The sequence below is a fragment of the Stegastes partitus genome, unplaced genomic scaffold (assembly GCF_000690725.1).
Source record: "Stegastes partitus isolate 25-593 unplaced genomic scaffold, Stegastes_partitus-1.0.2 Scaffold1849, whole genome shotgun sequence".
Taxonomy (NCBI): Eukaryota; Metazoa; Chordata; class Actinopteri; family Pomacentridae; genus Stegastes; species Stegastes partitus.
In genome coordinates this window covers 16,477-42,783 of record NW_007579580.1, presented here as the reverse complement: position 1 = coordinate 42,783, position 26,307 = coordinate 16,477, and the positions used below count along the sequence as shown (strand labels likewise).

The window sequence follows — 26,307 nt, the reverse complement described above, 5'->3', positions numbered from 1 at the left end:
CGGTCCCCTCTGCAAACTACTGGTCACTGATGTATTTTATTATTGGCTTTTTGGCTGTCATATTTCTCCTGTTCGTTAAAAACAAACAGCCTGTCGTGACACCAAAACAAACACTGCTCTGATGAAAGGAGATAATTGAGGAATTAGTTAACCTGGATCTCCTTACTTCAGTCTGTACTCCCTGCCTCTACAGCACAAAGTCAGTGTTCTGTGAGTGTGTCCGATATATTGTGTCCTTCAAATTGTTAAATTAAAATGCATGTGAACAGTCATTTTAAAAAGTTAGGCCACAGTCCATTTATTTACCTACACAAGTGTAAAAGTGGTTCACAAGATTCATTAAGATTTTTTTTAGAAAATAATTAAATCCCAATGAGTTAAGGCTACACTGAGTGTACCGCCAATGAGTCAATATTATAAAGAGTCAGGTGAGGATTTAGAGGCCAGTCAATGTTGGTGTGACACGTGTGACGCCATCGGGGCCCTGAGAGACCTGGATCATTAAGCCTGGGATCATCGGAGGTTTTGCAACGTCATCAGTCACTGTGATACCAGCTCCTTCTCCGCCTGCAGGTATTGATCTCTTACATCCTTGGTGAGATGTAATCCTTAGAAGGTACTGGGAGGACAAATTTCTGCATGGGTCTGCAGAATAAGAGTTCTTTTTTTCTCTCTTAATTATCACAGATATACACCACAACATTAAAACCACCTGCCTAACATTGTGTAGGTCCCGCTCGTGCTGCTGAAACACGTCTGTCCTATCAGGACTTGGACTCAGGACATCTTGGGGTGTTCTGGGGTGGCTGGCGTCAGGGCTTTGTCAAAGCATCTTTTGGTTCCTGTGGTACCTCTGAGTTGGACATGCTGATCGGATTAAGATCTGGGGAGTTTGGAAGCCAGATCAATGCCTTGGACTGTTCTTCCTCTTATCATCCCTGAGCAGTTTTTGCAGTGTGCACTGTTTTGCTGGGGGAGGCCACTGTCATCTGGGAGCGCCGCCGCCGTGGGGGGGCATGCCCGATCTGTAGCAATGTTTAGGTGGGTAAGATAAAACGGCTTATGATCTGTAAGAGCTGACTCTGCTGATGATAAGGTTTCTGATTTAAAGGCTTCGTTTAACTCACTTTTCTTGCCCAAGTTTACTTTTACTCCAGTGCAAAGCTCCATTTCAGCTGACCAGGCAGCCCTGAGTGCTGCTTGTCAGCTTGTCATTTCACAGTCAGGTTCAAGCACTGACGAGACGTGACGGCTACAGAATGTAGAAAAGCGAGGGTGCATTTGTTTGGCGTGGAGTCCGGAGAGAATAAATGTTCCACTGGGCATCAGGCAACTGATGTTTTTTTAGGTTTAGCATTAAAAAATAAGCATTTGGGCCATTTAGATTTGGATGACTTCAATGCATGAAAGTATTTTTCTTTTAATATTTCAGTACCTGGAACCAGAACACCTGGAGTGCTTTCACACATGCAGTTTGGTTCGTTTTGTCTGATCCAAGGAAAAAACATAATTCATTGTTGCCTTTTTAGTTGTCATCCATTTTGCGGGCATGCTGGCTTAAAAAGGAACCAAAAGGTGTATAAACAGTAATTTGGGCCGGAAGGTAGTTTGTTTATTGGAAAGTTTTGTTGACATCATCCTGAACCATCAGTGTTTGAAGAACACATGTAGGGACATCAAATTCCCTTAACAGACAGAAAGTCATGCAGCACTAACGTGCTCCACATGTGTTGATTAATGTTCTCTGATGAGCTCACTATGCGTGAGGTGATGTGTTATAGTTTATTGCTCGACTTCATAGAGTCTGTCATCAATGGTGACATTTCTTAAAAAATAAACTGCTTTTCACATTCTGATTGATTTACCTCAGTTGCATGCAAAGATCACATACCATCTTTCAGATAATCCTCCCCAATCCAAGAGTCTGCTCATAGGGTGATAGAAAGCTTTTACTTCAATCTAAACCAGCTGAACCCAGTCGGCAAAGGCACACAGTTTTATTTGGCTGCAAAAACATCTTTTTGCTGCATTTTCATGCTGTCTTGTCACAACTTAAAGAAAATAAATCAAAGACATAACCATAAGATCCATCAGTGGTTCTATAACTGGAGTTGCGCAGATTCTTTGTGTCGTGGTTACACATGAGTAAAGCTGAAGCTGCATAGAAGCTGCATTCAGAAAGCATGTTATGTTCAACATAAACAGATTATTCACAAGAAGCAAAAGACAACTGGTTTCTTACGAAGCGCGCATCAGTCGAATCCAGAAGCTGAAAATGGAGTCGATGTTCATCTAAAATCTCGAAAACTTTCAGTAACAGTTTAGCCTGGACTGTCTCATGCTGAACCCAGAGAAACTAAGAAAGAATGTTGGCAGTAAAAAACTTAACACAACATTGCAAAGCGCATTTTGCTGCAAATATTCACATCTTGTTACAGTTAATTTACTTGTTAAGGACCTGAAACCTTTTTGGAAGAAAAAACCTTAGGAACTTCTAGTTTAGGCCTGCAGCTAATGATTTTTTTTTTTATTACTGATTAATGGTTTGATTATTAAATAGGTTTCCGTCCACAGAACATTAAATGCTAATTGCAGTTTCCCAAAGTCCAAAATATATTTGACCAAAACAACGAGAAAATCGTCCCATCAGAGATTCAGGAACCAGCTTTTATGAGGCTTAAACAGAGACTCCCATAATTAGGCCAAGAATTACAGAATAACCAGAAACAATAAAAATGTAACAGTAATGGCCGGGAACTCAGAACTAGTTTTAGGACTGCGTAGATATTATTTAAAAATCGCCCCCCAAAAAAGTGCACATTTTTAGATTGCCTGTCCAGGGCGATTTTCATAGCGTTCACTTCTCCAGATAAAAAGAGCCTCAATTACTTAGAAGGCAACTTATTGTCAGTTTTGGAAAATGCATGTATTAAGTAAGACAGACAGCTGCTATCTGAAAGGTGAACAGGGAGGATGTTTCTGAAACAAACCAGCCAACATGTGGTTCAGACCGACCACACTTCCAGTTTAAAGGTGAAGCGTGCTCGTACTGAACTAAACTGAGTGTGAGAGCTGCTGTCCATGGTGCTGAAGTCTGAGTTTCACACCTACACCGAACAAAGCCGACACCAGACAGGAGCTACGGGGTCAGGCACAGTCAACCATCATGTCAGTGCAACCAGCAAATTACTGCTCCCAGTCAAGACGCTCCGTCACCTGTCCCTAATCCTCAAGCGCTATGAATATTCCCTCTGCTCCGCTTTCCATTTGCTCTGGTCCTTGGCAGCGTGACAGAAATGTCTCATCTCACTGTGGCAACATGTCCATGTTTGGTCCTGGTTCAAAAAATAAAAAATAAATTAGCATCAGTTCCACCAGGAGGGATTTGGTCAGGAAATTTTCTGAACTGCACAGATTCAGAAAAGTGCATCATTGATATAAAAGCTCTCCGGAATCTGAAGTCTCTGAATGAACTCTCTGAAGTAACATTTTCAGTTGAGCCTTATGTAACTCCCCTCAACTAACCTCAGCTGGCGTGCAGTGCATCTTACTGAGACGTCGGTGAAAAGAAGCCAATATCTTCCTGTTTGCACAGCCTCTTAAGAATTCTCCTACTCAAAAGATTGTTGCGTTCTCTCCATCTGAGTGCTTCAGCTTTCCCTCATGTAGGAGCGACCCGAGCGAACATGTGAATTCGTGCTGAGACCATTCCCGTAAGAATACCCTTGACCCACCAGCTGGGTTTGGCCTTTCGCCTTGACCCTGAGCTAATGAGCAACTCAGGTGAATGCAGATATGAGCAGAGTGATGCCGGAGGTCTTTGTGCTCCTGATTGACTGGTCTCACTAACATTTTATTCCTTACTTAAGTTTTCCTGTGTGGTTAGACTTAATAGTAAGCACAGCAGCTTCACATTGATTTCTTGTATACATTTGCATTCATTTCCTTTTCCCAGAGCCTCAGGTGAGCTTTTTTTCTGCAGATGCAAAGACTTTATCTTCCTCTGCGCCCACATTAAATGACCTTTCAACAATCTCTCTCCATTCAGCAATCACCTGCCTTCTCTATTATTGTCTCTGACTGCCTTTCACGGATGGAGTCAGTAATTTTGGTATAAAGTATAAAACTTATGTAATCCCCCTTCAGTGACTCTTTGCTATGTAAATTTCTCCCTGTGCAGTCTTCAGTCTGCTGACGACTGGAGCTCCTTGTCCAATAACCCAGCATAAATGGAAGTTGGTCAGAACAATGAGTGCCGACTGACTATAAGGAAATGTGTCGAGCTCTCGCTGTGGTCCCTACCTTACCTATTCTGTTGCTGAATATTTCTTCCAGGTATGCGATCGTGTCTCCTCTGAGGTACCCTCACGTACTGAGACAGTGATGTCTTTCCTCAGATGAACCGGTGCTCCTCGAAAACTTTCAGATTTCAAAAAGTTCTTTTCTTTGCCACTGCAAAGCTCAGTGAAATGTTTCACATATTTCAAGTAGCTGACAGTAATTACTACAGGATTAGTTTAGTCCTGTGATGACAGTGTGTGTTAACACCTGACTGTATTTGTAGTTTTACTTTGTTCATTGAGTCAATACAGATGTTGGCCCAAAATCTGGCTGTTTGAGCAGAGCCGCTCGCTCTGGTGTTGTTTTTGTTCAAATGGTCTTACAGCTGCTTGTGATGATTCAGAGACTATATTCATTTCCTTGTTAACTGTCTGGATTTACCTTGAGAGAAGCTGCTAAAACATCCAGTAACATGAGTAAACAGTTTCAGTGGCAGCCTACATTACTCCTGACAGCTAGAATATAAACAGAAAACCATCATGACAAAGCCTTCGGCGGCGGTTCGTGATGTTCTGCCGGAGCTCATGTTCTCGAGACAAACTACGTCTAATCAGACGCCATTTTTATTGCTCAGCGGGTGATGTAATCAAATCAGTTTTGTTGTCAAAGTCATGTGTCTGTGATCAAAAAACTATTTATCAGATAGAATAATAATTGCTGTATTTCATTCCCATTGATGATTTATCAATCATCGATTGACCACGTGGCCAAATGTCCATTGAAAATTATTTCTTTTTTTCAACTTGCACCCCCGAGCTACGACCATGAGCGACCCCAGCGTCGTAAAATGGACTAAATGACTGTAACAAGTTGTTGTCATCTTGTTAGGGTTGACTTCTTTTCCCTTGGTGTCCATTCTGCTCTGCTGTGTCACTGTCTGTCTGTCTGTTTTCACACACAGACAGACAGACAGAATAGACAACCAGCTGCCAAAACACAGAACAGAGAAGCTCTGATTACAACACGCACAGAGGGAGTGTGACTTCATTCTCTGCTAAGGATTAATCCACTGTTTGCTGCTATATTAATGCTTTGTTTATGCCTATAATGTCACACCTTTAATGTGATTGTGTCATGTTAAATCAGAACTGAAAAAGTTCTCTTGAATAATATTGAAACGTTAATAAGATCACATTTTTTGCAGACTTTGCTACAGTGATAGAGAAATGTTCTTCGAGGTGTGTTGGAGAGGAATGGGTGGAAAAAGGGGTCTTTGAAATGCCCAAAATCAATTTTTGTAATAAGGCTTGTTGACAGAGCAGAAAAGGTTCGACTACGAGGGCACGGTGCAGCACCTGGGCAGTGCAGCACACACACAGGTATCTTGTAGTTCAAGCATTTGTGGCCATTTTGAATTTAATGACACTAATAATTAGCTTTGCAAGTGGAGCATTGAAGTCCAATACAGTTGCTGTGACACTGCTGGTCACACAGGTACAAGACTGTAAGATGTGTCCAAGTTAATGCAGATAACTGATTCAGTGTTTTTCCTGGCTGGAAATGGGTCTTTACAGTATGCATGATGGGTTTGTGTACAGGAAAGGCAACAACTCTGGGTCACTTTATTTGGTTTTTGCGTTTTCTTGTCATTTTCACAACAAAAAGTGTATCATGGTTGACTAATGGGAACTTCAACTGATACCATTTTGGCCCCAGTTCCAGTTGCTTTAAGGCTAAAACCTTCTTCTGTGCAGTGGAAACTGAACTGCGTTCACAGAATTAATGTCAAACAATTTAATTTTTTTTTTTTTTATAGGAGTTATTTTGAAATTAATACTTACTAATAAGGACAAAATTGAATGTATACGTAAGATACAAATCAAAATTTTGAGGCATCAAGTAGCTTCCTGTAGATCCTTTTTAATGAAACTTATGAGGCTGAAATGTGTGTAAATGTAAGTCCAGATTGTGTAGTTGTCATTACTCACAGAGTACTTATACTTTGATGGATGAAAGAGCTTTTCCTAAATCCTATTTCACAGTGAACAGATGTCAGTACAGCTGGATAAAAATACAATTATCAATGGACTTTAGAGCTCCAACCTGGGAGGATGTAAAAAAAATGTTTAGTACAGAGTAATGTGCTCGAAAAGGAACTTAATCAAACCCCGATGTAATGGCCACTCATTTTCTTAAAGTTGGCTCCAGCTTAGCTAAAACTCATCGCTCTGGGCAACAGTCCTTCACCGCTCCCACGGTCACAGCTACTCCTAATTGCCGGCTTTCGTTGAGAAATAATTGACTGTCAGCTACTCTTTCAGCGCATGAATCTTTCAGCGTGTGAGCAACACCTCAAGGCTCGATTTAAAATCTGAAGCTGAAATATCTGGGCCCAGAGTTTAGAAGAGACGTTCTAGCTGGTCGGGCTGCGTCTCATCTGCCTACATGATTTACAGATCAGCCAAAAACTTCAGAACTATTCACAGATGAAGAAATATTGTTGATTGTCTTGTAACAGATATGGTCGATTGGTTCTTGTTGGATGGAGAAGAAATGACCTGAGTGACTTTGACAAGGGAGAAATGGTTAATATGGCCAGATGACTGAGTTGGAGCATCTCCTCAGCCGGTTAGAGTAGTTTTGATGGCATGCAAATGACAGGCAGCATAGTTGGCAGCAGTGGACATTTTACACGCTTTTTTGGTTCATCAGTGTGTTCTGTAAAACAAGAGACATTTATTATTTTTTGTGCCTTGTAGGCGTATGCTTTGTAGTGTGGTAATAATCACCTTCCTGTGTTTCTGGGTTGCTTTTCTTCTACATCTTCAGCATCTCCCTCCACACAGATAAATCAGCGCAGCAGACCACAGGTGGTTACCAGCAGTGCCTAAAACAATAGTTTAGCAACTGAAACAATTACCCAAAAATAGATTCTGTGACCTGAAATCTACCTTGTACTGAACTCAACTTACAGCTTGCAGCGGTACGACCAAAAACTGGCCTCTACACCAGCTTTGAGGGGGCGTCATGCTGTGCTTTGGAAATTTTCATGGTGGGCTTGTTGCTTGGCCTTTGATTGCAGCCAAGAAAAAAGAAAAAAAAAAAGGAGGCTATGAGAAGTTTTCCTTTGCTGTTTGTGGGGAGTGTTAATGCTTCCATTTCTGCTAAGGTTGTAAGAAGCCTTCCTGACACAGTGAACTGTAAATTGGTTTTTAAAAGGGAGTGATCAGAAGCAGACAAGGTCCCACGGGCGGTATACTTCACAGTACAGGGCCGCTGGTTGTTGTCAGTGGCAGATGAGAACTGCTGTGATGCACGCACAATACATGTTTTACTCTAAAACGTATGTATTTTGTGCTCACACACCAGCTTTACCCACTGATGCCTGTGGAAATGTCTGAAGAAAGTCCTGTTTGCTCAGAATTGATCTTAATGCTGACTATATACATGACTGATGCAAGATGTTGTAGCTCTTTGGACGTCATTGTAACCCTTCTACATCATTCGTGTACTATTTTTTCCCCCTAAAAAACCTGATTTATTCAATCGGACACATGCAGTGCTTGGATAATCCACCATAGATCACTAAATCATGCACCAAAAATGCCGGATAAAGCAAAAATGACAAAGATTAAAAGTCATATATGCAAATTTTGATTTACTTTTTTTTTAGGAATTGGTCAGAAAGTTCAATAAACCACATCAGTTTAAAAAAAAAATAAAAAAATTTTCTGGCAATTATTTCATGATTCAGGCTTTATAGGATTAAAAAAAGAAGACAAAATCTTTTTGGACATTATTGTAAGCAGTTTTTAAGTGGAAAGTCGTTTTTCATCTCATTAGCTAGCTAACGTTTAGTGACATTGTCGACTTTTTTGGTGCATGCCTGATTAAGGCACATCATGACTCTTCCCAAGGTGTCCTCGGAGTGTTTTCTATCCACGATTAGCAATTCAGGAGGGCTGACCCTTCACAACTCTTTATACTCATGTAGGAGGACCCATCATGCTGCTGGTGCACCAACTGTCGCACCTCGTGGCTTTCCTAATTTGATTATTCAATAATACTAAATATGAGGAGCTCCACTGCAAATACTTTAATTGCTAAGTACTAAACTAATGTGGCCTGGTAACCTCGGTGTGAAGTGATCTACTCTCTCTGTGAAGTATTGCTATCAGCTCATACCTGCAGCCACTGTGAAGAGCACCTTGACAGAGGTGCTGAAGTTAACGGAAGTTTGTAGAAGGGCCCAAATGTCAGTATAACAGGTATCAAATGTGTGCCATGTTCGGCAGTGAGCATCTCTGCGCTTCTCCTTGCAGAGTATGTCCACACAGTAAGGGCTGGTCTGCACAGATGCTCATCTGTAAACCACAGGTCTCTCTGCCTCTGGTTTGGAGCTGTGGATCTGGAAGGGCAGCACTAGATTCCTTACACGCCTGATGATAACCTTGGAATTCTAGATTGACAGCTCTGTGTTACAGATTTTTCAAACAAAACGCCGTAAACCCATTTTTTCAAATGGGTTGTGCCTCCAATTTGGCATGTGAGGTGTGTTTTAGTAGTCAGGTACCTTGTTGTAGGTGGCAATAGGTTTAAAAATAGCTCATGTTTGTTATGTGTTCCCATGTATGAAAGTTTCTTACTTATGTTAATGTGTATTTATGTTCATACGTACGTCGACTCCGTCTATTCTGTAGCCAGCAGTGCGAGCTGTGTTATGTCTGAAAGATCCACCAGGAACATAGATCGACTAACTTATCCGAGTGAACCTGGGTGTATCAGTTTTTCGATAAATATACGCAGAGGTGTTTATAGCCATTTGTGAACTCCAGATTTATTCTGTTCAGGAATTCAGCCAGCTGTCTTCTCTATGGGGAAAAGCCAACAACAGTCTTTCCTCCTACGCATGTTTTTATTCTGAGGTTGCACGGAGAGGAGGGGTCTGATGTCAGTGTGTTTGAGAGGCAGCGGGGCGCAGCTCTGTAATTAAATAAAATGCAACCATTTTAAATTGTAAAACATACAAAATCAATATGTGGAGTTTGCGGTGGGGTGACAGAAATATATCAGTGTATGGAAAACACTGTGTGTAACATCACACTCCACTCAGGAAGTAGAACTAGTAGGTAGGGCAGACTGGGTCACTCAGTGGTCTGAATCCTGGTCCATGTTTGGATTCATGTAATTTCAACAGCTCTCAGTTATCAACATCTTCCACACATTTGTGTTCACCCCGAATCATACAAAGAAGAAGACCGACTGTGTGTTACCTGGGTCTCTTTGACTGGTTCCGTTGTGGTGATGATAAATAGCCAGACTGTGAAAATTACTCTCAACAAATTGCTCCGTAATCTCAGCACTCTGTGGTCCGAGTTATGTCACAGTAATAGACAAGAGAGACTAAAAAGCACAGCGCTGGTTCTCATTTGGCTTACTGTCATGTGGCTGTTTGAGTTTAAGTGATATTTTCAGCGCCTGCCTATGCAGTTACTGCACCAAATGGAAGTACAGTGGCCACGATGTCATTCAGTTAAAACAATATCATTGAATGTAGCATGTGTCTGTCCATTTATCATGGATGTAAACATGGTAGTGCTGATTTTATTCACCCAAAATGTCTGTCTTAAGCCAGTTCTTACAAATATCTATGGAGCACTGTTTTAGTCATCCTTTCTGAAAACCAATCTGTTTCACTCTTTCATGTATCTCTGTTCAGCTCTCTTCATATTTTACCTGCACTAACGGCAAAGTAGAAACTTGTTTTAAATGCTTTGCCGACGTCACAGAGGAAACGTCCAATAAATTGTCATTGTTGGGAAATTGTGATGGAGCATACACCGTGACAAAAGAGGCATTTTCTGTGTGGCAAAAGCAATTTGCTTTGAGATGATATCTTGAGTTGTGTGTTGCTAACAGTGCAGGAACAAGCAGATCCCCCCATTTCTGTTGTATTTGTGTCGTACCCTGTAATATGTTGGTGCCCCGCTGGGTCAATCTCATTTAAATTTGATGTGGCAAATGGTGCTGAAGAACGACCAATGCTGACCCAACATGTTTTGTAGTTTTCTCGTTGTTATATCTTCAGAACAGCCTTACCTGAGGCACTGTTACCTTCCACCTTTACCAAGGCGCGCTGTGGCTGTCAAGATAACCAACAACAAGGCTTAATGACCCTGGCCTGGTGCCAGTAATGATCCTGGCTGTAGCCCCAAGAGAACAGCCCTCTGCATTAATCCCAGTTTTCCCCCAGCTACATGCTCCTAATGATTCAACGGATGAAAGGATTCACATTTGCTGTGGCTGTGTTCGTTTCCATTGATCTGATTGCTGTAATTGGCTAACCTGTGCTAAATGGTCACTAACCATTGGCATTATAAATTATGAGCGACTGAAAGAGTACAAGATTGATGAGCCGAACATTTTGTCTCCAGTATTTGGCAAGATTTTTCAACCGGACAGATTTTCTTTCCTCGTGATAGAAATCTGATGAGATGGGTTTATTACCTCACCAAACAGCTGCTGGTCAGTATAGCATTATCCACCTCAACAGCCTTAAATTCTACCTTTGTGGCTCCAGAGAGCAATCCATTTGAGTTTAGATTTGCATCAACCAATGTCTGAGCGTTTCATATCGATACTGGACAGGCTAGATGCCATGTTTTACATCTCTTATCCTGAGGGGTGTACGACAAGGTCAGACTAATGGGTTAGCAGGTATGTTGAGCCTAAAAAGCGAGTTGTCAGTGTCACGTAGGCAGCTCTCCTTTATCCTGCTAGATCAGTTTGGTGACTTATACGATCAGTAGCATTATTTCAGCTTTGATTTAAATGAAAACTGAAGTGATTTCCACATATCCACATAAATGCATTAAATGTTTGAATATATAAAGTTAAATGTAATGTGCAATAATAACGGCGTAACAGTTAAAGAAATTTGAGGGATCCTCATATCAAATGCTTTTATGTTTAAAAAATAAAAAAAAGACTTTCGGTCAATAAGTCTTCTTCTTCTTGTTCTTCTTCTTGTTCTTGTTCTTCTTGTTCTTCTTCTATCTGCTTCATAAAGCTTGTTTTAGTGTCTTAACTGTTTAATCACCATCCAGGATTACAGTATCGAACATAACCTCGTTATTTATAGAAGGAAAGCCACTTGCCAAATATAATTAGATGCACAATAGGAATCAGGATTGCATCAAGGGAACTGGCTAATGCATGTGGTTCCTCTTGATGATACTTTTAGCAGGAATTATTCCTTTTAATAGAACATTCCTTTATTTCTATTAATGAGTATCCACAAAATAAACGTTCAAATTTGCAAAACACTCACTCATGTTTATTAGGTTGGAGTCTGTCGCAGAATGCATCTATGTGCTCACTGGAAGCAGAGATAGTAGGTAATGTAATGTGCACTAGTCTAACTGCAAGGCATTGGTGTTCTTGGCAGTTTTGGTATGTGTAGTATGTGTTCATGCTGGTGTTGCAAAATGTTAAGATGTACAGCAAAGATAAAAAACTCACAAAAGCCACTTTTTAAAAAAAAAACCCAACATAGGTGGACGAAATCCTCGGCGAGGAAAGCGACAACGAGAGTGACAACGAGAGTGAGGACCAAGGGAAGGAGAAGCCGAGTACCGAGGGAATGGAGGATGAGGAGATGGTGGTGGAGGAGAAGAAGCAGCACCAGCACCAGCACCAGCAGCAGCAGCACCACCACCAACAGCAACAGCAGCAGCAGCCGCCGCCGCCACCGCCAGGGGCTGCACAGACAGCCGAGGGAAGGCTCGGTCCTCAGGCGCCCAGCGTGGAGGAGAGGCTTCAGACACCATCCAGTGAGGCCACTCTGTCCCACAGTGTCCCAAGGTGAGGCTCAGACCTTCTTATCTCACACAACTTCACCCACCTCCCGTTTGTGCTTCGACTCCAAACAGCTACTCTTCGATAAAATGTGCTACAGTGATATCGCATAAGTCTCTTAAAAGCTCTGGCTGTCTTTTTTCTAAATATTTGCTATCACATGTTTCCATTATCCCTTTCTCAATGTCACCAGTGTTGGCACTCACTGTTGATCCTTCTCATCTTGCATAAATATCTCAGGTTGAGGAGGATGTTTAAGTCAAAATTGCAGTTGGCAAAACTCGACGTCTTTTGAAAATCCTTGCAAATGTGCCGTATATTTTCAGGTCTTACTTCTCCAGTAACTATTATCATAACACAGCACTTCGTCGGCGCTGCTATGCTGAAGCCAGACGGTCTGGTCCGTTGCCATGGAGACTAATTCCAAACAGACAGCAGGCATTCAAAGAGTTCTGAACATATGAGAGTCTCTTATTGCAGAAGAACAGGCCGAGCTGTCAGCCCGCCAGGATTCAGTTTGTAACGACAAAGTATTCTGCTGTTTGCTGGTACATTCTGAGAGTGGATTGTTTATTAGTTTGAATGAAATAACACATTTTCCATAAGAGGTACAGTTTACCAGGTAGCTGCATCATGAAAAGTCGTTCTTTGACATGACAGCGTTTCAGAAATGTCCTTAAGTCAAAGATCGACTTACTACACTGCATATAATAGACCCAGAAGGTGTGGATCCAGAAAAGAACTCTGAAGAATACTTTGCTGAATTTTTTTATACACATAATCTGTATTTCTACACTATTCTGTTATTATACAAATTGATATTTGGCCACCATAGTTTAAGCGTGTTTGGGATTCTCCTCTGCACATGGTACATATAAAACACCGAACTAGCACCTGTGCTGCCTTTATGCAGGGTGGATATTTATCGCTGTTTGGTGCTGTCTGGCTAAACGAGATCATGTAGGTGTGTTGCTGTCTAAAGAAAATCAGAGTACAGAGTGTGTTGTTCATTAGAAAACTTTTATTTATGAATAGAAAGTAACATCATTTTAGAAAATAAAATAAAATACAACTGTTTGTCCAGTACTAACACTACAGCAACTGCTGTAGTCCCACAAGGAGCCAAGTTAAGTTGTGTTGAACTATCAAGAACATCGTGTTTCTCATTCGTTTCTGATGTACAAATACAAAATGAAAGCCACACTGTGCTGAAATGTTTTTGCACACAAGACATCCTCACTACAGTTGCAGGGATCTACAGAGCAAGGTACACCAACGTTTTGGGACAATTTCTGAAATTTGATGCCACTAAATTTTTATGATTCTTGATACCATACATGGATCAAGTCATTTCAAAAGAAACTTTTTTTTTTTTTTTTTTTAAACTGCTTCACACACACACACACACACCCTCAAACGGTGTCAAATCTTGATAGAATAATTGGTAATGTGAGCTGACGAACATCATGAGCAGCACCTGTGCCTGCCGCCACCACGCCACATGTCAAGTCAAGTAGCGTAAAGTCAAAACCTTTTTGAAGATAAAATTCATGAAAATGTAGTGAAAGCACAATAAAGGGAATCATGGTGTCAGGCTGTAGTTAAATCAAAATCCAATGTGAAGATGTGGGTGTTTCAATTGACGCATGAGCAATTCTTATATGAACATATTGTCAGAAACTTACAGCATCTGGAGTACTTTTGGTGCCTCAGGTGCTTCATTCTTGCTCCTAAATACCCAAATAGTTTTCCATGACACATATCCAACTTCGGAAGCTTGAATCCGGAGATGCCTTATTTGTTGATTTGCACTTACTTGGATGTGTGTTATTATTAACACTATGCTCAAAGAAAGCAGCAGGCTATGATGTTAATGTGAGGGTTTGTCAGAAAGTTCAGAGACTGTTTGTGGTGTGCATGCAACGCGTGTGAACGATCACCGTCATGAATCAGGATGTTGTGCGACACTGTGCTGTCAACGTCAGGTCCTGTGTTGCGTGTTTGCGTAACCACAGGTAGATGCGCAAAGCAGAAAAGAAAACATCCGATTCTGAGTCAGCCAGCAGCTGTTATGATCAAACCTTTAAGTGAGAAATCATCACTGGAGACAGAAGGTGGGTCTGCAGCTACCACAGAGAGAGAGGAAGCAGCCATCACGTGGTTGTACAGGACGAAACAGACCAAACAGTCGCTAAAAGTCAAACTGTCAAGCTATAGGCAGAGTTCTGCTGTAACATCCTGATGTTATAGCACATAAACACTCAGTGTGGATGGCCTGTACCTATTTACCCTATTTACAGTGCAGCAATTACAAGTAACCCACCTGCCCTGTGACTTCCTCCTCGTCAGTAAAACGAGCATCAGCACTCATCGCCGGAGGTGCTGGACGTGTATATAAAGCGGGATTTCCAGGTAGTGTTGCAGAAGTGGTGGCAGCCCCGTATCACTGTACAAGGAGGCTGCTTCAGCAGGGCTTATGGCTACATTTAAATCAACGACAGTTTTTAATTTTAATAGGCACATTCTTTTACTTTTTGATCAACCCTCATATATACCTTCATGTGCCTTACGTCGGTGCTAGACTTTATATTATATTTGTTGTGGTAACATCCCATGCATTTACAGCTTAACTGTAATGCATTGCTTTGTGGATTTAAAAGCAACAAGTGTTGTACTCCAGGTTTCAGTAGTTAGGTGGTGAATTTGACCCATCACACTCGGGTAGGCCAAACAAACTCCACAGCCTCTAGTCTGAGCTCTTCACATAATATCCCTGATATTAGACCACCGCACCTCTTTCTCCAGACCTGGATTTCCTCTCTGTGAGTCGGCACTCTGCCTCACTGCTCTGACTGTCAGAGCTTACAATGGAGTGTTTTTCTACACCTGTATTCACTCCAATGCTTCTCTCCATTTTTTATTTTTTTTGTCTTCCTCTGGATTGTTTTGGTTGTGGTCAGTATCCATGGCTGCCCAGAGATGTCTGTCCACCTGTCACCTGTTCTGACACCTTTGGTTCCTGCTAATGAGTCAAGTCTAAAACCTACCTTCCAGTGTTGTTTGCTTGCTGTTGAGAACCGCAGAGGAGCAGCACAGATTCAGCAGCGTGACACAGGAGGGGAAAGGGTGTGCATTAGATTCTGAATGTGGTGTGAACTCAGATTTGTAGGCAGGCTTTAAGGTTCTTCTATAGAAAGACACCAGTGACATAGTGTGATAATATAACCTTTGCAATGCTCTGACAAATGTGTGTAAATAGTCTAAAGAAAGATTAGCTCACATGGATGTGCTGTCTGAGGTTAACAGTGCACTTAGCCATGCTGCTGGTTGTTCGTGTGCTCCTCTACATCAACCTTGTCTGAAGGGTTTCTACTTCCCACTGTTTCTGTCTTCTGTCTGATATCTGTTGAAGACTTCTCTGGTCATTTATTAACCCCCTTTAAACTCATCTTTGTCTATCAAAGTTACATATTTAGATTTTCATCTACGAAAATAACCCCTTCCTGTCTTTAAATGGTTTGGGCGTAACTCTACACTCTGGCATAAAAAGGAACACCTAAGAATTAACTGCAACTGAATATATTTGTTATTAATTCTTTTCTTAATTAACTGCAACTGGATATATGTACTAATTGTTATATATACTAATATATTTACGAATTAATGTAGTAATTGTTGTGCCTGTAAAGAAAATTAAAATAGTAAAAAAAAATATGTTGCATATAAAACGTACATTCAGATGCTCAATGTGACATATTTCAGTCAGCAATGTGAAACTCTAAATTATTCAGTTTCCTTCCAGGAATCTAATTCTCATAACTGAGAGACTGAAGCAAGCAAATGTTTGACTCTCAAAAAAAAAAAAGACTTAATGATTTGATCATCAATCTAACTGCATATTAATCAACCATCAGTTGATTTATCTACTAATTGTTGCAGCTCCACAAAGAAAAGTAATGAAGTATAAGCTAGCAATCTTTTTTGAAGGACAAAAACTTGATATTAAGATTTCTTGAGGGAGTGTAGAGCAGACAGACATCCCTGCAGAACAGTATCCTCTGTTTGTCAAGTTGAGCAGCCCACAGGAGACAAATTTAAAACAAACAAAAAACAAAAAGAAGAATCGAAATCCAAGCAGCAGAAGCTGACGTATTTGGTCCCCACTATAGATCCAAAGAATCTCCATATCCTACTTTTCCCGTAGTGTGACTCACTCGACTCTGTCTTTAGATTCTTCTCTGCCTCCCAGAGGGCTATTTATTTCAAACTCTTCACCCCAGTTTGCTGTGCAGGGTTCCTGCTTGTCTCAATCCCAAGCTTTGACTGGAGTTAAAATGCTCACGAGGAACTTAATGTGTCAAATCTGTGAAGCGCCCCTTCAACAGGCACAAACAAAGCAGAATATCAGACTACACATGTCACCTAATTACATGTACAGGTGTCTATTTTGCATACGAGAATCCCAAATACATTTATCTTTACTACATCTATAGATCTAAGTCTGTTCAGAGACTGTCCTGTTTAAATATACTGTAGATACTGTAAGGATAGAACACTCTCTATAAGTTCTGGACTGGAGAAAAAACTAAACAAAACCTCCTTTCACCTCTAACTGTCTGCCAGCCTGTGGTAATGTAATTGTCCTGTCTGATAGAAAAGAATTTGACAGTATTGCTGCCCAGTAGGCCATTAGAGACTGTTTAACATTTCTAGAGGGAGTCATATTGCTGCTTCCGGATTTAGACTGGACTCTGTTGGACCTCCAGTCCCCCGGGAGCTTGGCTTAATAGTCGCAATTCTGTCAGTCTCTATCCCTGGCTCTACCACTTTCTTATATTTGGTACAAAATAGGCATACATCTGTTGCTAAGATACTGTAGTCATGTGAATGTCTCTGTTTTGTTCTCACCATCATTCAGGATCTGCTCCTGCCTTTCTTTCCCTGTTTCCGTCTGAAGCAAAAAAACAGTGCTGCTCTTATTACTGTTCTTTTCAAGCATTCTGCCATAAACCATTCAGCCACTAACACCAAAACGCCACCACGGCAGCGCTAAATTTAGGAAACTAACTGCAGGCAAATAATAATGTCCTGCTTATTTTTTTTTTTTCCCTGTTGAGATCCGTCCTACTAAGCAGGGAGGAATATACACCCACAGTGCCAGGGTTAAATCAAGAAACAATCTGCTTTTGTTGAAACGAAGTACCACCTTCCGTCCTAAGAGCCGATGTTTGCAACCGCCGTCATATTCACAAACAGTCCTTCGCTGTTTTTAACATCGTTGTAGAGGACAGTTTAGAATCCACAAATTATTTCACTTGAATAATTAGCTGCCCGGTCTTTCTGAAAAATCCACAATGACAAGAAAGGCTGGAAGGAATCTTCACTGGACTGGTGCCACTTCTGCTTCTGTTTGTTTATTTAAAGTGCTTTATTTTGGTGAATCACTTGTCTGCCTCATTGCACATTCAGGGGATCAAGCATGTGTCACATGTAGTAGGATCAGTTTGAATTCAGTCAGTACCAGTGCTGCAAAAAATACAAATAATGCAAACAATAGCAAAAGTGAAAATATAAATAAAGGATGACATAGATTGAGGAATGGACCTGTGGGGATGTCCTGTTGTTCCTAAAGGTGAAGTGAGCAACATTCAGAACCACCAGCATCCTTAGACCAAAACAACAAAGGGATGTTGGCCAAACCTCCCTCCATTATTCAATTTATATACAACCAGAGAGGCTGTGTACTCGAGAGAAACAACAATCCAGCCACAGCCTTTAGCAAACAGTCAAATTAAATGCACTGAATGGCCGTAACAAGTTGTTACCAACTCAGGGAATGGTATCTTTACTTCGGCTGTCTCTGCTGTTTTCACAGTCTGTCAGTAAAACCAAACAGACAAACCACGACTGAAGCAGAAGTAGTAGCAGAGGAGAGCCTCACAACAGCAGCTAGAACTCTCACAGAGCTGAAATCAAATGACCAGAAATAACATAAATTAAATACTCAAAATATTTGTATTTTTAGGACACTGGCTAAACACTGAACTGCACTGATTTTGCTGTCCAGTGCATTATAGAGGCTCACCCTCAGTCTGTTAACAATGCAGGAATGGTTTCAGAAGGAGGGACTCACATGCACTAATCTCTAATTAAACATGAAATGATTGCTTGATTTATAACTCTGTGAGAGCTTAGTATGGGAAAGAGGGTAAATCTTTTATAGTTGCGCATGACAGATGTTGACAGTTGTTTCTAGAAACCAAACATTCAGTTGTTGGTCAGCTGCTGCTGCTGGTAATGTCAAAGCATGTTCAAAAAATTTATTTTTTTATTTTGAAAATTGGCAAAATATAGTGACATAGCAAAGTATATTCCCGCTCAATAAAAGTGGGGGAAATGAAAATTTCTATTTAACTTCAGAACTTTAAACAGACTCTTGGCAAACTGTTTTTAAAAAAAAAAGTATACAAGAGGAGCAACTTTGATAAGTGTTCAGTCGAAAGCATAATACTGCCAGAAGTGCATGAATGAATAGAAAACTGGATGATCTGGACTTGTTTTAATTGTGTTGCATGAGTTACTTATAAAAATGGTGAGCGTATTTGGGATTCAGTGTGATGCGTTGCTAATGCGTTTTTAGTACAAACACTTCCATTACTGCCTCCTCTAATTAGCCAAAGAGCAAGAAGCAGTTTGCTGAACTTGTTTAATCAAAGTTATCCTTGAACCGGCTTAACTCCCACTGTCTTAACCATCTGTTCCCATCTTGAAATGTATTAATGCAATTGTGTGTTTTAAAATGTTTCAAAGCCTCAGAAGTTAAAATGAAACCTCCAGTAGGTGGTGTTTCAGACGGCTTGTGGTTGAGTTGGTGGCTGTTAGCTGCTCGACAGCATGGAGGTGAATGATTTATGATGACCAGTGGCACTTAGGGCTCCGACAGATTTAAGATTTAACAAGGAGGTTGGAGGGCAGTTAAAAAAGGTGACTGAACTTTTTTTTTCCCAGCAGGGAACAAACTCTTGTCCTGGTTCAGGCAGTGCAGTCACAGCTCTGCAGTGCACTTGTCAGGCTGAGTCGTATTAAATAGTTTTGTAGTTGAAAGGAAAGGCTGTCGACATAGAGGGTCTTCTAGGTTGCGTCTCATGCGGTCATTGTTGTTATTATTGTCGAATTTTGTGTTTTTTTTTCCTTTACACATTTTGTCACAGGCTTAAAGATAAATCAACAAACTAACACAATCATTCCACGTCTTTGCCGTCAGCTGCTCACAGGTGTTGTTTGGGTTATTATCTATCTGCACTATGAAGAGCCACGCTATCAGTATGTTGCTGAATCTGTGCAGAAAGTAGATCTCTGTATGTTTCAGAATTCATTCTGCTGCTTCCATCAGCATCAATAAACAGCAGTGACCCAGTTCCATTGGCAGCCATGCTACAGCACTGCGACCACGATTTGGTTTTCTGTTATCATGAACTCTTCCTTATTCTTCCCGTAATTCTGCTACAAGTTCGTCTGTCCAAAGAATCTCGTTCCAGACCTGGGCAGGCTTTTTCTAGGAAAGTTTTCTAGGAAAATGTAACCTGCCCTCTCTGTTCTTGCCAGTGGTATCATTCTATTTACATTCCTAAATGCGTCTCTTGATTGTAGATGTTGACAGTGATCTGCCCAGTAGGGCTGCACCATATTGGCAAAAACTGACTCCACAATATTTTGTTTTTCTGTGATGTATGTATGGGCACAACGTCCCAACTGCAAGGAACAGCCTGAGGCCAAAGCGCTGCAGCCTGATCTGCTCGTTCAGTGTGGCAGCCTTCATCATGTTCTCCTCATTGTCTGCTGTTATACAAACTCCTCTCGGCCCAAGCAGCCAGCACTTCTCTCATCTCTATTGCAACGTTCTTACTTGTATGATCATCCAGGAAAAATGCTGTTTGCAACCAGAGACTCTCCAGTTGTCTCCAAGTGTTCATTAGTACCGTGGACAGTCAGGCTGATGTACGGCTCTGTTGTCTGACTGAACCACTGAAGCCGCAAAATATTTTACTGACAGCTCTGCTCAACTTGTGTTTTGCGTGTTTTACACAGCTCTGGTTTGGCATCTCGAGAAAAGCGCCACGTACCGCTTCTCAAGTGACAAGATCATGTTGTTAAAACCGTCTTTGGTGACTGTAAATTGGTGTAACGTCTCTTTGAGGGTGAAAACTTGATTTCTCTATGAGCTTTTTCTGTCGGGTTAAACACTGGTACAGAAATCCAGAATAAGTTTTTGTGCTTCAGATGGCATTCAGGTCTGGCTTCGCTCTCATCACAGCTTCATGGTGCTGATTTAAATGGTCAAACAAATCAGTCATGCTGCCTGAATATGTAAACTTGTATGTGTAATGAGTTTAAATAAGGTTAAAAAAAAAACAACAACTCTGTTTTGCTTAAATCAGAGTAAGCTGTGTTCTATGACACAGACTAGAGTAGTAACAGAAAATGGGAACTGCTTAACATGTTTGAGTTCATTTGCCTTATTTCACATTGCACTGTTGCACATGTTCACATCACAGTGTTGCTGCTTGAACAATATATAGTGCAGCCCAAACTCTACCTCCTTAAGAGCGTTCCTGACTCAGCTGAATGCTGTGAAGGAGTTTTTCTTCAACAAGGAAAGAATTCAGTGAATATCAAGTTGTCCTCTGTGTTCCTCCAGGTCTTTTAGTCTTGCTGAGCTCACCAGTGCGTTGCTTCTTTTTCAAAATACCCCCAAAATATTGTAATCGCTCTTAAAGGTCTGGTTTATATTTTCACCGACACCTTCATTTGCATCGACGCCTCTTTGGAACTCATATGGAGAGTTCTAATATACAAATACAAAATTCAACAGAATCAGCTTCAGGCCTTTTAGCTCCTTAATATGTCATGAAATAAGGAGAAAATAGTGTGTTTCCTGATTACTTATAAGCCTATGGCAATAGAAAGACTATATGTAAATCCATTTTGAAGGCATACAGGCAAAGTGACCAAAATTGTGACTATTTCATTACAACAAAACACACACTATGAACACTAGTTTCTCTTCCATTATAAGCATAAATAGCATAAACTGCATGTAAACATCCATAAGACCTTGTTTTTCTGGACACACTGTCATATTCTCATCTTTAAATTCGGAGGTGTTTCACTGACACATGCACATTGCTGACTTCGTCTGTCTGTTAAAACGATTCTGTCAGTCCAACATAGGTGACTTTGATGTTAATGTTCCTTATGGCTGTATTCAGACGTCGATGTAATGAGCTGCATGTTAAAGCAATATGCAGCACATAGAGAGAGAACAGCAGTGGGTTAGAAAACCATTTCATATCAGTTTCAGTATTTAATGTCATTTAATAGCTCATTCTGTTTCCTGTTTTACAACATCTGAGCGCGCACAAGTATTGAATAAAGAGATGTTAAATTACTTCATTTCTATTGGCTCACATGCTGTTGGTGCCCTGCTGGTTGTCACATCATCACTGTGGGGGCATCAGGGCTTTTCACCCTCTCTGGTCACACCACGAGGGGAATCTTTCCAAGTTTGCTAAACTGATTTTGTGCATAATAGATGGTGATTAAGGTAATGAATTAATTACAGTGCTCTTAAAAAGGAGGTATTAAATGTGCATTTAATCTCTCTCTCTCTCTCTCCTTCTGCATGGTTTGCTTTGTGCTGTTTCTGGCTTCACCTTAATCTGATGATGCTGAGCTCTGGCTTGTGCCAGGTTGAATGAGTTACTTATGCCCTGCTGGCTCCAACCAAGTCCGATTTCTGCTGGGACTTTTATGTAAAAGCTTATTCAGACATAAGACCAGCGTGCTGAATTTTTGATTTCAAGGGGGGCATGTCTGAACGGGGTTAAGTGTTCGTTTGACAGAAGTTTCTGTCCAAAGCATCTGACAGGTTTTTGCATATGACAGATATGAGAGAAAACAGATTATTGTCCAAATAGTTGATAGCTTTATAAATAAGAGTTTGATGACTTTTCATCAAGAAGCAGCAAAACAGACAGAGAAAAATCTAAATGTTTGCCCTTTAAAACTTTAAAACCATCATCCACAAATCTTTACGATAAATTTGAGTCAACGTGTGCCATCAGCTGTGGCTGTGACTCCCTTAACAGTAAATTATCCCATCACGAGAACGCTCCTACACCATTTGTTTCTCATAAAGCCAAGGCCCAAATCAGCTTTGCGTGCAGGAATTTAGATTTTTAAAAGCTGTGCCGTGTATTTATCTCAGAAACCCCACTCAATACCGGATATTTATGAGATTAGTCAGGGTTGCATCTTTTGTTCTATTCAAAACAGAGTGCTGACTGTGTGGGTTCAACAATGTGGAATTATCTTATGTACACATTATTTTCCAACTCACATCAGTTAGCGTTCATATTATATCATATCAGTATCACCTTATCAGTGGCCTCTGGACACCAGCACACTCATGTCATTATTAGTACTAAAAGTAAGCTCCAGTTAATTGGGCCGATAAATTCTTTGAAGTTGAAATTCCAATGAAACCTCTGACTCCAAGTAGGTTCTAGGGAGGGTTTTTTGGACTCAATTTTCACACCAGCATAAAGTTCTGCACCTCCATGGAACTCACAAATGTTTTTTGTGAGTATAGCAAAGTTGGAAGTTCTATCTGTCATTGAAAAAAGATAAAACAAAAGATAAGTTTCTTTGATTATTTGTTTTGAAAAAGTCTTGGGGAAAAAAACAGCAGGAATCTCTCTCAGTGCCCTCATGTGTTATCAATACTAGAACGAACAGGGACTCTAAACTCTGTAGATAATTCAGCTCTTACATTCTTTATTTGTTTTTACAGACTTGTGTCCTCTCTGTGTGTAAACAAAGGAAGTATTTCCACTCACTCCACTAACTGATTGACTTATTGATTAACTGATTGACAAACAGTATTGATGCCTGATTAACATGCTGGTCCAAATATAAGATAACTCTGATTTAAGGTCAAGCTCTTCATGTGTGACGGCTGCATTGACGCTTTGCTTCACTTCTGCAGTGAACATACAGGAGAAACTGATTCATTATCTTTTGACATAGATTAATTACCTCAGCTGCAGTAAGACGCTGTGCACAAGCTTTCAGAGACCAAACATGTTAAGGACTCACTGTAAACAAACTGAATACACTGACAGTAAGTCCAACACTCCCTGTCGTAGATAATCTCTCCATTCAAAAAGAATGTCTGTTGTTGTGAACTTGTAATTGTCTCATCCTAAAATAATAAACCAACCTCACTTTTTAAAACCTAATTTCCACCGGAAAGTCTTATTTTAAAGTCAGTAATATTTTGTAACTGGATGTAGATTTTACACAGTGCTGCTTATTGTTCCCTTTGAATGGCTCGATCTGGCCTCCTCCCAGACACTGCTGGCCCAAACACTGCTCATAATTTCTCCTCATACCTAAAAACATTTTCACTTTATATTAAGAAGCACTGATCACCTAGAACGTTCCTCAGATTTATGTATTTATTGTGTGAGCTTTGGCTCCACTTCCTTCCATTTGTCTTTGGTTATGCTTTACAAAAAGTAGTTTTCCATTTTGACTGTAGTCAGTCTATTAGGAAGATGTAATGAGACTGCGAACTACAGAGTCTGGAGCTGTAGCCAGACAGCACACAGGCCTCCAGATGAAGATTAGTGTTTGGAAGTTTTGGTGCCAAGTGATACATAGCTCACTCCCAACTCCCGCTACAGTTTTCACTACCAAAACCAAGACAGCTGAACGTGTCTTCCAATGCAGACTTGTAATCAACGGATTCAATTGACTGAGCGATTTTTTTTACTTGTCTTTATTTCCTGCTGGGCCCCATTCAGATTGGATTTATTTCCCTAAGGGAGTTGAGGTGATTTTAGTATTACCTGGTCAGTGGTTTTAATCCAGTCCATAGCACATATGTGAGCAATTTTGCACACCCTTCCAGGAATTATTACAGCTGAAATTGCCTTCTGTTTCTCAGTGAACTCGCTGCTCTTCCTGTCATTTGCATCCTGCCTTTTTTGAAGTCAATCTGTCAGTTTTTTTTACCCACCAGGTCATCTCCTGCTTCTTATCAGCTGAGTGTGAAAATTGTTTTTTGTGTGAAAATGGAGAGAGCTGGAAGCTTTTATTCCAATCGGATGAAAGCGTGTTAACACCAATATGTATGCCTAATTGAGAACCAATGGGACAGCAGAAAGAAATTAAAGCCATCAGGAGTGTTAGCTACTGGAAGGCACTGCTGATGTTTTTCAAGCTTGTATTTGTTTAGATTTTTCAAATCCGTGCCATTTAAGCTATGCTAAATTAGCTATCAGTCTGTACTTTTTTGTATTGTATCCATGGATTTACAGACATATATTTAGACTACTTTGATAAAGTCCAAAAACAAAAAAACACTCTTAGCAGGTTTGCAAGACTATTTAACTGATGTCAGAAACCAGCAACATAACTTGAAATTGGACCAAAAAAGCTAAACGCAACAGTGAGTTGATGAAGTTCATATATTAAGGTTTAGACCCTACAATACTATTTATTATATAAAGTACCAGTTATTTCAATATTAAGGTTAGGACTAGTGATGCACGATATTAACATTTCTGGCCGATACCGAGATCTGATATTAGGATTTCTGATCTCACTGATAACCAGTATTACAGACGTCAATATTCAATTTTTGTTCATACTGAAAAACGAGTGTAGGTAAGCACTGTGAGAATGTGAAAACTATCCAAAAGAAGCCCAAATTAGACCACATAGTGTTCTTTTTTAAATAACAAAAGTACAACATATTTTAACATATTTTAACATATTTATCATTCAAGTCCAGGACCATTTAAGTAAAAACATCTGTGAAATAGCAGCGATATCAAATGTGGACACGAAGGCATTAATGTTAGACAATCATCAGTTTTTCACATAAATTTGTTCATCAGACTGATACCGATATATCGGAAAAAAACACCAATATCGGCCGATACCAATGTGGTTGCTGATATATCAAACATCCCGAGTTACGACCCTAAAAAATTATATACTTACTAAATTGCCTGAATCAGGGTAATGTCCTACAAAGTTAGACATCAAAAGCAACAAATCCAAGTATTGCCAGTGAACAAGAACATTGATTTGTCCCTTTAAACTGAAGCAGATCTGCAGCAGAACCAGGCTCATTGAGGGCGACCGTCTGTCTCCACCAGTTTCATGGTTTTTATTAATATTAAAATCTGCAGAGTAGATTTAACGCTGAGGAACTCTTAACGTATTGTGTGAACCTTTAACCATCTGGGTTTTTTAACCTTGTTATGTCATGAATTTATGTGCAGTACAATATTTTAGAACTCGTAGCAGAGCGTGGTGGGATTATCTGTTAACCTGTCACAAGAACCGGTGGCCAGGGAATTGAAATGACACTCAATTAAAGTGCTAATGATGTGTATACCGTAAAATGGATCTGCACTGTCAGCCACAACACTGATGCCAGATTTGTGTTGGATGCTGAGGTGGTAGCTGGACTGTGACATATCTGTGAAGCTTCTTTTTTAATATGTCTAAAGCCTCCTTCCATTAATTACTGTCTGTCATCATTAACATTTTCCATCCAGCACTTCGTCAACTGACTGCTAAACTTCTTACATTATACCTTTTTTTCGTCTTGACTTTTTTTTTTTACAACAATTAGACCCGTTCGCTGCACAGGCACATCTGCTGCTATCAGTTCTCCTCATTTTTAATTTCCTGTCTCTCTGGGTGATACGCATTCATTCAGATGCACCGTCTCTCCTTTTCTGCGCGCTGCGTATCTCTGGAGTGTATTTATTTCCGAGTGAAAATGAAAGTGTGAAACTTGTCAGCTTGAGCGAGCGTGTTATTATAACATCGCCAGAACTGGAGGTGATGGATGAGGCAAATGGCTTGTAAAGTTTTCTATTCAGGTTGTCAGACAGCAAAGTGTGAAATTCAAAATCTGTGTTATCTACTGGGACCCTCTTTGTTGGACATCTTATGAACCCCAGGTTGATTAGACTGTGTCTTTGCTGTGAATGTATATATGTGTGTATATGGCTTTAACAGTGCAGTGAAGTGCTCTGTGTTCTCTGTTTACCACCACCATGCGCTCTGATGGAGCTTTGAGCCTCT

The 26,307-nt window shown here is 40.4% G+C and overlaps 1 protein-coding gene across 1 annotated transcript in view; it reads left to right on the top strand.

Annotated features, from left to right (window-relative positions):
* ctdp1 (CTD (carboxy-terminal domain, RNA polymerase II, polypeptide A) phosphatase, subunit 1) overlaps positions 1 to 12,144 on the top strand; it is a gene marked incomplete at its 3' end in the record, with an annotated part of 39,016 nt that extends 26,872 nt beyond the window's left edge. The window contains exon 12 of the mRNA XM_008302647.1: positions 11,837 to 12,144. Within this exon, the coding sequence (XP_008300869.1) occupies positions 11,837 to 12,144 (308 nt within the window). The remainder of the gene's footprint in view (positions 1 to 11,836) is intronic.
* Between the last annotated feature and the right edge of the window lie 14,163 nt (positions 12,145 to 26,307).